The following is a 12,759-nucleotide window of genomic DNA, read 5'->3' as shown; positions in this document are numbered from 1 at the left end:
CATTAAATTCAAATACCTTTAGTGGCAAGAAAGCATTGTAAGTGATGCCACGTGCTTCAAAGTGCATGCAGTTGAAGACACATGCAGTGGAATGAATGGTAGTGTCCCCAAAAAGTTATGTCCACCTCCAAATGCCAGAGCTTGTGAATAGCACTTTATATGGCCAAAGAAGTGATTAATTGAAAGATCTGAAGAAGAACGTACCCTAGGTTACCTTCTGTGTATACTTAAGCAGAGGAAGTTTGGGGACAGCCCCACAGATTCTAGTGAAGATGGAGCAGAGACTGGAGTGCTGTGGCCACTAGCCCAGGAACCCCAGGGCAGCCTCCAGAAGCTGGAAGAGGCCTGGAATGAATTCTTCCCTTGGGTCCCCAGAGGGAGAAGAGCAGTGCTGGATTTCAGACTTCTAGCCTTGAGAATTCCGAGATGGTAAATTTTAGGGACGTAGGGATGGAACAGCCCGATGCCTTCATTGCCAAGTTCACCACAAACTTTCCTATGAATAGGTGCATTCACTAATGAGTGTGACCCGCATTAATTACTATTTAAGGGTAATGGAGCGATTTCTGGACTCCTTCTCTCCTTCCTGCTTTATAAAGAGTTCTTTGCAGAGATGGACTTTCATTAGCATTTTGGGTTCTTTGCTTATTTTAAAATGCAACTCATGCAGGAAACACTAAGGGTAGATGTTTCATTCTCTCCTTTGATTTATTTATTTATTTTTGGATAGATTTTATTTATTTCCTTGAGAGAGAGAGAGAGAGAATGGGCAGAAGTGGGTAGAGGGGCAGAGGGAGAAGCAGACTTTCTGTTGAACAGGCAGCTGGACGCTGGACTTGAGCCCAGCACCCGGGGACCATGACCTGAGTGGAAGGCATAGACTTAACTGACTGAGCCACCCAGGGGCCTCACATTCCTCCCTTTCCATTGCTAAACTCCCTAGTAAGGAACTGTCCATGATAGCATTTTTTCTTTTTAATTTTAAGTCTTTAATTTTAAAAGAACAGCTTTAGGTTCACAGCAGAATTCAGCGTAAGGTACAGAGATTTCCCTTAATACCACCACTCCCCTCCCCCCATACACTCACACTCAAAGGCCTAGCCTCTCTCACTGGTCATTACCCTCCACCAGAGTGGTGTACTTTGTTACAGTGGACACATCAACACATTGTCTATCATATTTGTACATTGACACATCATTATCATGGAAAGTCCTTAGTTTAAATTAAAATTCACTCTAGGTGTTGGATGTTCTATAGGTTTGCATGAATATATACTGAGATGTATTCACCATTAGGGCATCATAAAGAGCAGTTTCAGTGCCCTAAAAATCCTGTGTTTTGCTTATTCGTGAGAGTCATTTAAATCCTTATTCGCATCCTCGTCAATATCTACCTACTTTTCCCACTACACTCTAAACTTTGCGAGCGCAGAAAATCTGTGAACCTTCCTCACCGCCTACTCTGCGGGGCCTGCCCCAGGGAAGGAGCACCCCTGAAGTGCTTTTCATCAAGTCTTAAGATCCCTAAGAAATCCCAGAGCCCCAAGAAGAACGCAGAGCCAGGGAAACCACTTCGCCTTTCTCTCTGATCACAAAGAGGGGCGGGGCCGGGCGCAGGGGGCCGGGCGCTGGGGCGCAGGGAGGGGGGGGCGCAAGGGGGGGCCCGGTGGGGGCCGGTCGGGCCCGCCCCTCTCCTCCCGCGCGCCTCCTCCCTCTCCGACCTCCGCTGCCCGCGCGCACTGGGCTCCCCCGCGCCGGGTTTCCTGGTTAAGATGGCGTCCCCCGCCGCAGCGCAGGCCCGGAAACTTCTGCGAGACCTGATGCTTCGGCCCGCGCTGCTGGCGGCCAGGTCTCAGGTGAGCGCGCCCCGCGGCAGGAGCCCCGCCGCCCTCCTCGCCGCCGCCTCTTCCCTCCTGGCGGCGAGGGCGCGGCGGTGCGGGCGCTGCACCCCTGGAAGCGACGCGCGGAGCGGCGCCCGGGCGCACGGGGGACTCCCTAGTCCTCCCCTCGGGTGTGGCTCCGGGGTCCAGGGAGGGCGACGCTGAGTCCTCAGCAGGGCTGTCGTCGGTTTCCCGGGCTCACGTGGAGAGCGCCGGCAGGGCACCTGGCGCCGAGTGGCCAGTCAAGAAGTTCCTTGGGCCGGGTTTTGGAGTCCTGAGGTTTTATTATCTGCTTTGTCAGTGGAGCTTTGGGAACGTCTTGACCCTTGAGCGCGTTTGTTAGGCCACGTGATGAATATTGCTAGAAACGAACCCAGCCTGGTTGGTATTAGCAACTCACCTCCCTGAGGAACTTTCTACGGGGGGACTGCTTTGGCACACTTCGGGACGCTTGAGTTGGTGAAGTGCGGGGGTCAAGGAGAAAAGTGGGAAATGCGCTCCCTCCTTTCAAGGAGCAGTCCGCCCCGTCTCAAGCACGACATAGCATTGGCCCTGTCCACTTTCTTCTCCTTTATGGAGAATAGAAACCTAGGGGAGCCCGGTTGGATGCTGAATAGCTCGCTGTTCGAGCTTGGCTTCCAGCGGATTTTATCTTCTCCAGAACCGTGAGAGTCCAAGTATTCAGAAGCCCTCTGGGGAGTTTTGAGTTGGTGATGACTCTTGGAGAAATCACTCAACTGCTCAATTTCTGATTCTCCGTAAATAACCTTTTTCCCCTTTGAACGAAAGGGCAGTGTGGGGCTGAGCCACAGAGAGCAAGGTCCTTGTTCATTTTTCCATTTTTAATGTATGAGAGGCAAATTATCACTCATGCAAATTTAACCAGGATATGCATAGTATAGTTTTTAGAAAAAAAATAAAAAGATAGCTACTAATGATTTTTTGAGTTACTCTAAGCTTTGGCTAATTATAACACATGCAAGGTTTTTTTTTTTTTTTTTTTTTCCCAGCCTTCTCTTTTCATTTCCTGACTTCTCATTTCTCTGTTTTTGTTAATGTAAATTTAAAAGGTGCTAATACGTATTACTGTAATATCCTTAATAGGCACTTGACAGTATGGTGGAATAGCAAAAGGAATGGCAGGTTTGTCTAATTAAAATCACTAATAACTACTGTAATAGAGTCAGGAGAATACCTCCAGGTGATCAAGTCCTATTCATTATTTAAGTGTTACAAAAAACAAGAACTGTGGCGCTAACTCTTGAGTGTAGACTTGACTTGATGAGAAACATGGGGCCCAGGGCAGTGAAAACTCGAGCAAAGCAAGTAATTGTGCAGAGAAACTGAAGTGTTCAGCTGACATGTGATTGGGCTTCCTGCCTAACCAAGAAATGAAAGCCTGAATACAGCACTCTAGGGAGTCTGGTTGGGGATGGTTAGCTTTGGTTCCGTAAGAAGACTAGGTGAAAGGATCCATTACCTCACCCCATCTAGTAGCCTTGATTTACATTCCTTGCGGCCTATGTGTTATACCGTAAATACATGGTTTCAAAGATGAGGATTTTTTTTTTTTCTTTTTAAGTTGGGAACAGTAGATAGTGTCCAAGCCACTATCTTGCAAGCTGGACATTAGCAAGCATCTAGTCCGACCAACTCATTTCACTGGTGGAAAAAAATCAAGGCCTAAAGAAGTTTAATGACTTGTTCAAGGTTATTGTTTGTGGCAGAGTAGTTTAAGTTCCTATTACACCAGGCTGTTGCTTGGTGAGTATAGGCTTCCTCATGAAAGTGCATTATGTCAGTATTTAGTTTAGTCTGCATGCCAAATAGGAACTATATCACATCCAAGTTCTAGAACTACTGACACACGTTCATTATTTCTATTTAAACATTCTAGAATTGACAATAATAGCTGAGCATAATAGCTCATGACTTGTAAGGAACTTTTCAAATTCTTGGCTAGTTCTTAGTATCTACTCCATCTGAGTCTCCTTTGATGTTGTGCCTACCTATTCCCTTGACTGTGCAAACATTATAATGCACATGACCCCCACCCTTTTCCCCCAAAACCTAAAAATCCTGAGTGTCTAGAAATCTGTTGCCGTTCTTGACTCAGACCTACTTTGTATTGGACCTTTGGGCAAGCTGTTGTGTGTACAGAGGTAAAAGGTCCTGTTTCTGCTTTAGAGAAGTAACTTTAACCACTCAGAAAAATACCCCTAGAATGATACTTTACTTACCACCTCCCATAGTTAAGTTTAACATTTGACACTTATTCCCAAGGTTTCATGTCATTGACATTTTCTGTTTCCTCTGCTCTTGGCTTCAGTGTTTTGACTTATGACTGATGTTATATTTTTAGAGGGCCCCTTTAGCCACTTATTTTACATACATTTTTTATTCAGTCTACACGGTGAACAGGATTCTTCTAGGTGCTGATATTTAGGGTTAGTGAATAAAGCAGGCAGAGTACATGACCACATCATACTTTATTTTCATAGGGGTGGGGAAGGGTTTGACTTTTCATACACAAACAGTAAGATGATTTCTAGCCAGGGACAAAGGCAAAGAAGAGAATTAAATAGGATCATAGGATGGAGAATGACAAGCTTAGCCAAGAAGATGAGAGTGTTGATTAGATGGTCAAGGGAAACTCAGTTTGACAAAGTGGGGTTTTTAGTTTTGTTTTGGCCCAATTTTTTTTATTGCAGTATAACGCATGTATTAAAAATGTGCATATTACAAGTGAACAGCTTGATGGGTTCTCACAAATTGAACATGCCCAGGTCACCAGAACCAGATAAAAAAAAAAGCTCTTCATTTAGTAGTAACCCAGAGGGCCCCCTCATGTTCCTACTCGTTGCTACCTCCACCCTGGAAAGGATAACCAGTGCCCAGACTTACACCACCATTCCACGGTCTTGTTCCTTTTTGTACTTTCTGTAAATGGAATTGCACAATTTGGACTCACATTCTTAGCATTATGTTTATGAGATCCTGGAGGTGACTTTTGACGTTTGAGCTGAGAATTTAGTAATGAAAATTAGCCAGCCAGGTGAAACTCTGGGCAAGAGTGTATAGGGCAGAGAAGACAGCAAGTGCAAAGACCTTGAGGTGGGTGTGAGCTCAGCATGTTCAAGTACTTAAAGAAGGGAACATGGTGGTCCTAATAGGCATCTGAGGTAGGTAGGGGCCAGATCAGGTGGGGATTTGCAGTGTCTGATAAGGAACTTGAAAGAGCCTAGAGTGGTTAAGTGACTTGCCCAAATTATTTGGCTTGTAAAAAATAGTTGGTCTGAACCCCAGTCCTGGTTGCTGAAAACAAGGCATTTAATCACTGTACTGTGTACTTCTTATTATAGACCTAGACTGGCTTTGAAACTTTTAAAGAGAATGTTCTGTGAACTCAGCACCCCAGTCAAGATCTAACCCCTATTAGGGCTCTTTTCACAGATAAAGGACATGTTCCCATGTCCAAACTAGCCAGCTAGGAGAACAGGGTTTTGCGTTACATGGCAGGGTGATACAGCAAGGCACGGCCACGGTGGACACATGGACTGACACAGAGCCCATTGCGTAGGTCATGTCTTAGGGGAAATCTTGGTCGAGGGCACAGAGTTTAAATAGCTCATGATAATTCTAAACCTGGTATTGTTGCCTCTTCTGTACATTTTCCCTCTCATAATGGCAGGGTGAAGTTCACAGAGCTGCCCTGTTGTGAGAGGAGCACAGACACTGTGGGAAACACTGTTATCAGGTCCGCACGTGTAGAATCATCATTTGGTTGTCTGTGAAGCCCAGAGCTGCTGTCCGGGAACTGAGAGAGAAGGGCATAATGTTGGACGCGTCTGCTTAGACGCACACTTCTGCTGTTGTATACTTCAAAATGGATGGCTCCAGCTCAATTTTCTCCTCTTTCAGGAAGTAGGAGAAGAAAGATGGATGTGTGGCTTTTAGAAGTGACGGCCTAAAGATTCTGGGCAAGTCCTTATCAGCCAAATGAGGCTGTGGAGGCTGCGTTTGAAGTTGTGACTCACCTATATGTGCCTTCTTGCCTCAAAGAATAAGTATTTTTTTTTAAAAAGATGAAGTACAGCTGCAATTTCTGCTGTTAGAAAAGGAAATCTATCTTAGATAATTTAGAAGCTAAACTATTGACCTTCTGTGTGGGGAAGACCGTTGAGTGTCCCAAATTGGTTTTATTTACTGTAAAAGAAACTTACCTTTTACCGGCCAGTGATGGAGTGCACACACCCTGAGTAGTGAGAATTTTGCTGCCCCCGTATCCTAGCCCAGTTCTGTAGGCACAATGCCCAGAAAGTCCCTGAAATAATATCTCAGATCTTGGGGAGGAAGAGAGATTATGTAAGTAGCCTCAGATCATTTAGGCTTCAATTCTCTTTACTACTCAGTGTGGAATTGTCACTTGATTTATCGCTTTCTGTTACTCGATGGAAATGTTTTGCCTGGAGAACTTGAGACACTTGTACACATTTGAGCAAATGGTAAAATCAATATACTAATGAAATTTTGGGAAATAATACTCAAGTTAGTCTGGTGAAGAAGATGGAGATGGGGAGGGCATTCCTGGTGGAGGGGGCTGCATGCAAAGACAGAGGGCAGAGAGAAGGTGGGGAGATCAGAGGACTCATTGCCCCTAGCCTGGTTCTGAGAAGGGAAAGAAAGGCAGGTGAGAAACTGAAGCAGAGGGCTGACGGTCATCTTTTAGGCAAATGAGGAAAGAGGATAGGCTGTAGAAAGCCTAGAACTCAGTGTGCATAGAACTCCATGACCAAAAAACTTGCCATTTAGTTCATTTTCTGAGTACTTAGGCTGTGCCCAGTGCTATTTAGTGTAAGCTCCCTGAGGTTGGAAACTATATTGATTTAGTTCTTCCCTGTAAATTCAGTGCTTAAGAGACTGCTGGATATATAGGTGCACCTCATTAATGAACACTGTGTGACTGAGTGAATGCAGAAAGGAGATGCAAGGGACTGCCTTCAGGGGGCTTCGAGTTTGGTGGCAAAATTGGCATGTAAGCCAGTAATTATACCAGGGGTTGTAGCTGCAATAGAGCTGTGTTGCTGGTCTTCAAAGGCACTACTTCTTCCTGCATTGGGGCACCTGCTGTGCCCTCCCCTCTGACTCGCCATTCCCTCTGATCTCAGGCCGTGTTCCCTTCTTCCACTCGCCTCTCCAACTCAATGTTAAATCTTCAGACCAGACTTTCTCTCATTATTTTATCTGATTCTCCCTCACGCTGGGGATTATTCTCTGCCCCTTTCTTGCTTTATTTAGCAGTTTATAACACTTTACCTGGCGGTTTACTCTGTGTGTGTGTTTGTGTATTTATTTATGGTCAGTCTTCCTCGCTCTCCTCCAAGGAAAGCTTGTAAGCTCTGTGAGGCCAGGGATTTTCTTACACACCCCAGTTTTCCTGGCTGGCCTGACTAGGTCTGCAATAAGATTTTATGGTCCCAGTGAGTGGGTAGGGCACTCAGAGAGTAGCCAGAGGCAGGTGAAGTAACAGAAGTGGAGTGATGATGCTGATCATTGAGTCAGGAGAGGAAGGAAGGGGATGTAGAAAGTCTGCTTGTGAGAGGGCTTTCATAATAGGACTGTTCATTCCATATGTGCCCGAGACCCAGGCGGAGTGATGGCGCCGCATTATTTCTTTAAGCCTTGCAACAACCTGCAGAAAGGGTTGTACTGTCTTCGTGATACCTGTAAGGGAACGGGCATCCAGGGGTCACAGAGTCATCTGCTTAAAATCACAGTGCCCGGAAGTCACCGGTCTCATGCTGACAAGCCACTTAGGCTGTTGAAACATTAAGCTGTATTAAAGGGTCCTCTTGGGGCTAAACCGGCCGGTTGCACTGATGGCTTACATTTCCTCATCTCTTTGCCTTGAGTGGCAGGCACCGTTGGCCCTTTGGACTCATGTTGACTCAGGTGTACTAATCAGTGCTGCACGTTGTCCTTTGCAGGCTCTTACCTGACTCTGTCCCCCCCTGCTTTAGAGTCTGGGAAACAGAGTAACAGAGGAGGAAAGACTATGAATTCGGCATTCAGATAGAACTAAGTTGAAATCCTGGGTCTGCCAGGTTCTTGCTTTGCAAGTTATTGAACCTGGCTGAACCTCTATTTATTGTTCTCTGAAAAGGAATAATTTGCATAGATGGTTACAAAGAGTACATTTGACATTATAATGATATAGTTGGCTCACAATGATTAATTCTTTTGCAATGAATTTGAAGCTAAATTTACTTTCATTTTTCTTAGGCTTTATTAAGCCAGAAACATTTTCCTTTCTCAGATCTGATAAACATGTATTGTTTGCTGCCATCTCAGGGTTAGGCACCAGCTTGGTGTTTCCATATGTTTTATTTCACTTAATCCTTGCAACAACCATATGAGAGAGCAGTGATTATTTTTCCGTTTGCATCTGGGGAACTTGAGGCTCAGAGAATCCAAGGCCTTCCTCCTGGGCTCCAGCTGTTCATTACTGCACAGATGGCATGAAGTGAAGTTCTGTAGAGGCCCAAGGTAGCAACGGGGAAGGTCACATGGGGAGCTCGGTTGCACCCCCTGGATGTGGCTTGTTCTAGAAATGTTTGCACAGGGGCACCTGGGTGGCTCAGTGGGTTAAGCCGCTGTCTTCGGCTCAGGTCATGATCTCAGGGTCCTGGGATCAAGTTCCACATCGGGCTCTCTGCTCAGCAGGGAGCCTGCTTCCTCCTCTCTCTCTCTGCCTGCCTCTCTGCCTACTTGTGATCTCTCTCTGTCAAATAAATAAATAAAATCTTTAAAAAAAAAAAAAAAGAAATGTTTGCACATGTTGGTGTTGACTTAGTAGTAATGGCTTCTAGACCTCATATGCATCAAAAATTTGGGGTGGGAGGCCACTTAAAGAATAGACCATAGTCAAAACATGTACCAAAGGGATAGACAGATGCGTGCTTCGCTGTCTGCCCAACTACAAAGCGCTACCTGGAGGGTTTCAGGAGTGCTGGAGCATCTGTGAAATGGCATTGCCCTTGCAGGTGGGCTTTGGGGAATGCTAATGGAGGATGAACTGGTGTTCTGAGTTCAGACTTTGATCAGGGTGCTGATATCATGGCCAGCTTTTACCTCTTTCTAGAAATGGTTAAAAAAAAACTACACCAGTCATGAAGGCATACATGCCTCATGTTTAACTCTGAAATTTATTTTCATTTTAAAATTGGAGTGATTTGATGTAATATATCAGTTGTTCCTGGAGACCTGGCAAAGCGTTAGGAGTGGGTCTCTGTAAGTGTGGGACCCAAGTGAGGGTGGGATGTGGATCTGGAATCTCTTTTCCCACCACTTTGCACTTCTTGTGCTTGATCCATTTCCATATGGGACTGTCTGAGTCCCAGAGTTTTGACTTGTGGGCACTGAGGAATTTCAGGAGGGATTTTGAGCTGTCTTGTGGATTTTGAGGTGGGGGACATAAGCAGGGGCATGCACCATTCTGCTGGTCCTGGTGGGTCTGGTAGTGGAGTTGAGGTTTATTCTTGAGGGCAGTGGATAGTGAGGAGTTAGATAGTGAGGCGATGGGGCAGTTTTATGCGTTAGCATACCCTTTCTGCCTAGAGGATGAAGAGGGTTAGAGGAATCCAAACAAGGTGATTATTTGGGGGACTGTTGAGCTGATTCAGTGGCAGTAATGATTATGTCAGGAGACTGGCTAAATCAGGACTGGGATCAGACTGCCTCCGTCTAAGTCTTGCCTTTAACACTGACGATTTTTGTGATCTGTAACAATAATAAATTTTTTTAAAGATTTTATCTATATATTTTAGAGAGAAAGAGAGTGTGTGTACGTGTGCAAACAGAGGGAGGGACAGAGGGAGAGGGACAGAGAGAGAATCTCTAGCAGGTTCCGAGCTGCGTGTGGAACCTGACATGGGTCTTGATCCCACAACCCTGAGACCATGACCTGAGCCCAAAGAAGGAGCTGGATGCTTAACTGACTGTACCATTCAAGTGCCTCCGTGATTACATATTTTATTATAAGATTAGCTTTTTCTCATTTCAGACTTTTTTTGCACACTTGTGATTGACAGGTTTCTTTCTTTCTTTCTTTCTTTTTTTTTTTCTCCTGTGATACATAAAATGGGAGAAGACAGGGGCTTGAACCAAAATTAGGGTGACTGCATAATTTATAGTTTATTGCCAAATTGGGATATCTTGAGAGTGAATGTGAGCACTGTGAGTAACTATACTAGGGCAGCAGGTATAACAGAAACCAAGACTGTCTTTGGAAAACTCTTAACTGAATTGGACTGAATGTTGGTAATGGGGGTAGAAGAGGAATATGGGCATTATTAAAGCAGTAGACTGGACAGGGGCCACTGTTTCCGTGCCGGGTCCCCATTACTGGCTTTTCTTTATCCTGTGCTAAAAGCACCACGGTGATAAAGGCTGTTTACCATCCCTGAGTGGAGAGGGTAAGCGGAACACTCTAGTTAAAAAATATCTTGCTTATCTTTGCTCCTAGAACCATGTACTTTGTCCCTGTGCCCAAGTGTTCTCTGAACTCTTTGTTATGGCCCCGGGAAAGGAACATGTAAATAAAAGAAGAGAACTCAAAAGCCCCTAAATCTGCCTCCCTTACCAAACACATGTTTCTAAGACTGAGTGCCTTGAGAGTGACACATTTCCCGAGCCCCAAGCCCCAGGCTTTTTCTGATGTTAATGACATCATGGTCTTGTTGAAATGGTACAGTATGGCTTAGTTATTTCCTTCTCGCTCTCTGGCTTGTGTGAGCGGTTCTGTTGCATCTTGAGTCTGCTTTAGTTAAAGAGACCCGCTTGGACGTATCTCCAGGAAAATAAAAGGTTTATTGAAAGAGAAATGGACTAGAACTCAAGACCAGTCTTCCTTGGTGTTGGCTCTTCCGTGCCTTTTCCACTCATCGTGGTTACATCTCTTTATAACTTCCACCTGCACATGTTTTTTTTTTAGAATTTTATTTAAATTCAGTTAATATATAATATATTATTGGTTTCAGAGGTAGACTTCAGTGATTCATCACTTACCTGTAACACCCAGTGCTCATTACATCATGTGTCCTCCTTAATGCCCACCCCCCAGTTACCCCATCCCCACACTCACACCCATCTCCCCTCCAGTAACCCTCCATTTGTTTCCTATAGTTAAGAGACTCTTATGGTTTGTCTCCCTCTCTGAATTTGTCTAATTTTATTTTTCCCTCCCTACCCCTATGATCCTCTGTTTTGTTTCTTAAATTCCCCATGAGTGAGATCATGTGATAATTGCCTTTCTCTGGTTGACTTATTTCACTTAGCATAATAACCTTAAGTTCCATCCATGTTGTTGCAAATGGTAAGATTTCATTTTTTTGTGGCTGAATAATATTCCATTACATACACACACACACCCCACATCTTCTTTATCCATTCATCTGTCTATGGACATCTGGGCTCTTTCCATATTTGGGCTATTTTGAACCCTGCTGCTGTAAACATTGGGGTACCTGTACTTGATTTAGATTGTTCATTCCCATGCCTACTATAGCCCCATATCTCCCAAACATCATCCAGCTTCTGTCTCCCAGGATGTTATACTTCTAATAAGAAAATCTTATTTGTCTAGCTCATCCTTTTGTATTCAGGTTTAGATCACTGACCAGCTGAAAGAGTGACTATTTTGTATAAGGTGTCTTCCTCCATCCTACAGCACATGGGGGAGGTGGGGAGGTCTTAGGAACAGCACCATGGCTGCCCCAAGTTGCAGAGCTCAGAGTGCAGTGTGGATGGGGAGGCCTGATCTCTAGAGCATCACGTTATTTTCCACCCTTCATGATCTGCTGCTAACCCATCTTGTTTTCTCCAAGATCACATGTTCACGGTTGCTTTTTTTCCCTTTTTCACATTTCCAACTTTCTGAAGATTTTACTATTCACCTTTTTGATTTGTATTGGACTACTTTACCAGACTTGAAGGTGGTGGCAGTGGGACTTGTTTTAGACTGTTTTCTTATGATTAAAATGAAAAGTATTTCTCAGGAAGAAACTATTAAATGAGAAAATGGGGTATCATGAGAAGTCAGTTCATTTATCCAAAATAGCCAAACAAAATAGCCAAACAATTTTTAAGGTATCTGTAGACAGTGGGCTTCATACAGGCCCAGAACACTTCCTCAGCTTTGCTTGAAGCAATATTGTGAGTTGAAGTACTCAACTTATCTTGGTTTATCTCCACTTCATGCTTCCCAAAGAGGATTTGTTTGGGTCTTTTTGCCACCACTCAATAATGAGCTTCTTATTGGGCAGGGCTTCCTTTAAGCTGCCTGCACAGGCTACTAGTTCCCATATCAGTCCCTGGTGCAGTCAGCTGGAACTCAGGGGGCAGGGTTCATTTCATTCAGACCCATGGTCTTGTGAAAATTATTTCCATATTTTATTTGTAAGACACACGTTTCTTTTTTTTTTTTTTTTTTTTTAAAGATTTTATTTATTTATTTGACAGAGAGAAATTATAAGTACACTGAGAGGCAGGCAGAGAGAGAGAGAGAAGGAAGCAGGCTCCCTGCTGAGCAGAGAGCCCGATGCGGGGCTTGATCCCAGGACCCTGAGATCATGACCTGAGCCGAAGGCAGCGGCTTAACCCACTGAGCCACCCAGGCACCCCAAGACACACGTTTCTTTACCCGCATTTCAACATCTCTGAATTCCAAATATATTTTATACTTGTGTCATAGATTGATTTGCACGTTTTTCCCAGTGGTACATCAAAGTGGTGCAAAAAATTGTTGGTGGTTAAATTTGATGAAATTACCCTGTGCCTGAGTTTCCTCAACTGCAAAATGGGGAGAGTTACCGTACTCACC

The 12,759-nt window shown here is 44.5% G+C and overlaps 1 protein-coding gene across 1 annotated transcript in view; it reads left to right on the top strand.

Moving 5' to 3' along the window:
* Nucleotides 1-1,642: 1,642 nt before the first annotated feature.
* Nucleotides 1,643-12,759, top strand: part of SUCLG2 (succinate-CoA ligase GDP-forming subunit beta) — a 266,471-nt gene continuing 255,354 nt past the window's right edge. Inside the window, exon 1 of the mRNA XM_032324636.1 lies at nucleotides 1,643-1,856. Within this exon, the coding sequence (XP_032180527.1) occupies nucleotides 1,773-1,856 (84 nt within the window). The 5' untranslated portion in view covers nucleotides 1,643-1,772. The remainder of the gene's footprint in view (nucleotides 1,857-12,759) is intronic.

The sequence above is a fragment of the Mustela erminea genome, chromosome 1, assembly GCF_009829155.1.
Source record: "Mustela erminea isolate mMusErm1 chromosome 1, mMusErm1.Pri, whole genome shotgun sequence".
NCBI classification, from domain to species: Eukaryota; Metazoa; Chordata; class Mammalia; order Carnivora; family Mustelidae; genus Mustela; species Mustela erminea.
The sequence above is the reverse complement of the archived record's forward strand: the minus strand, read 5'-3'. Positions and strand labels throughout refer to the sequence as shown.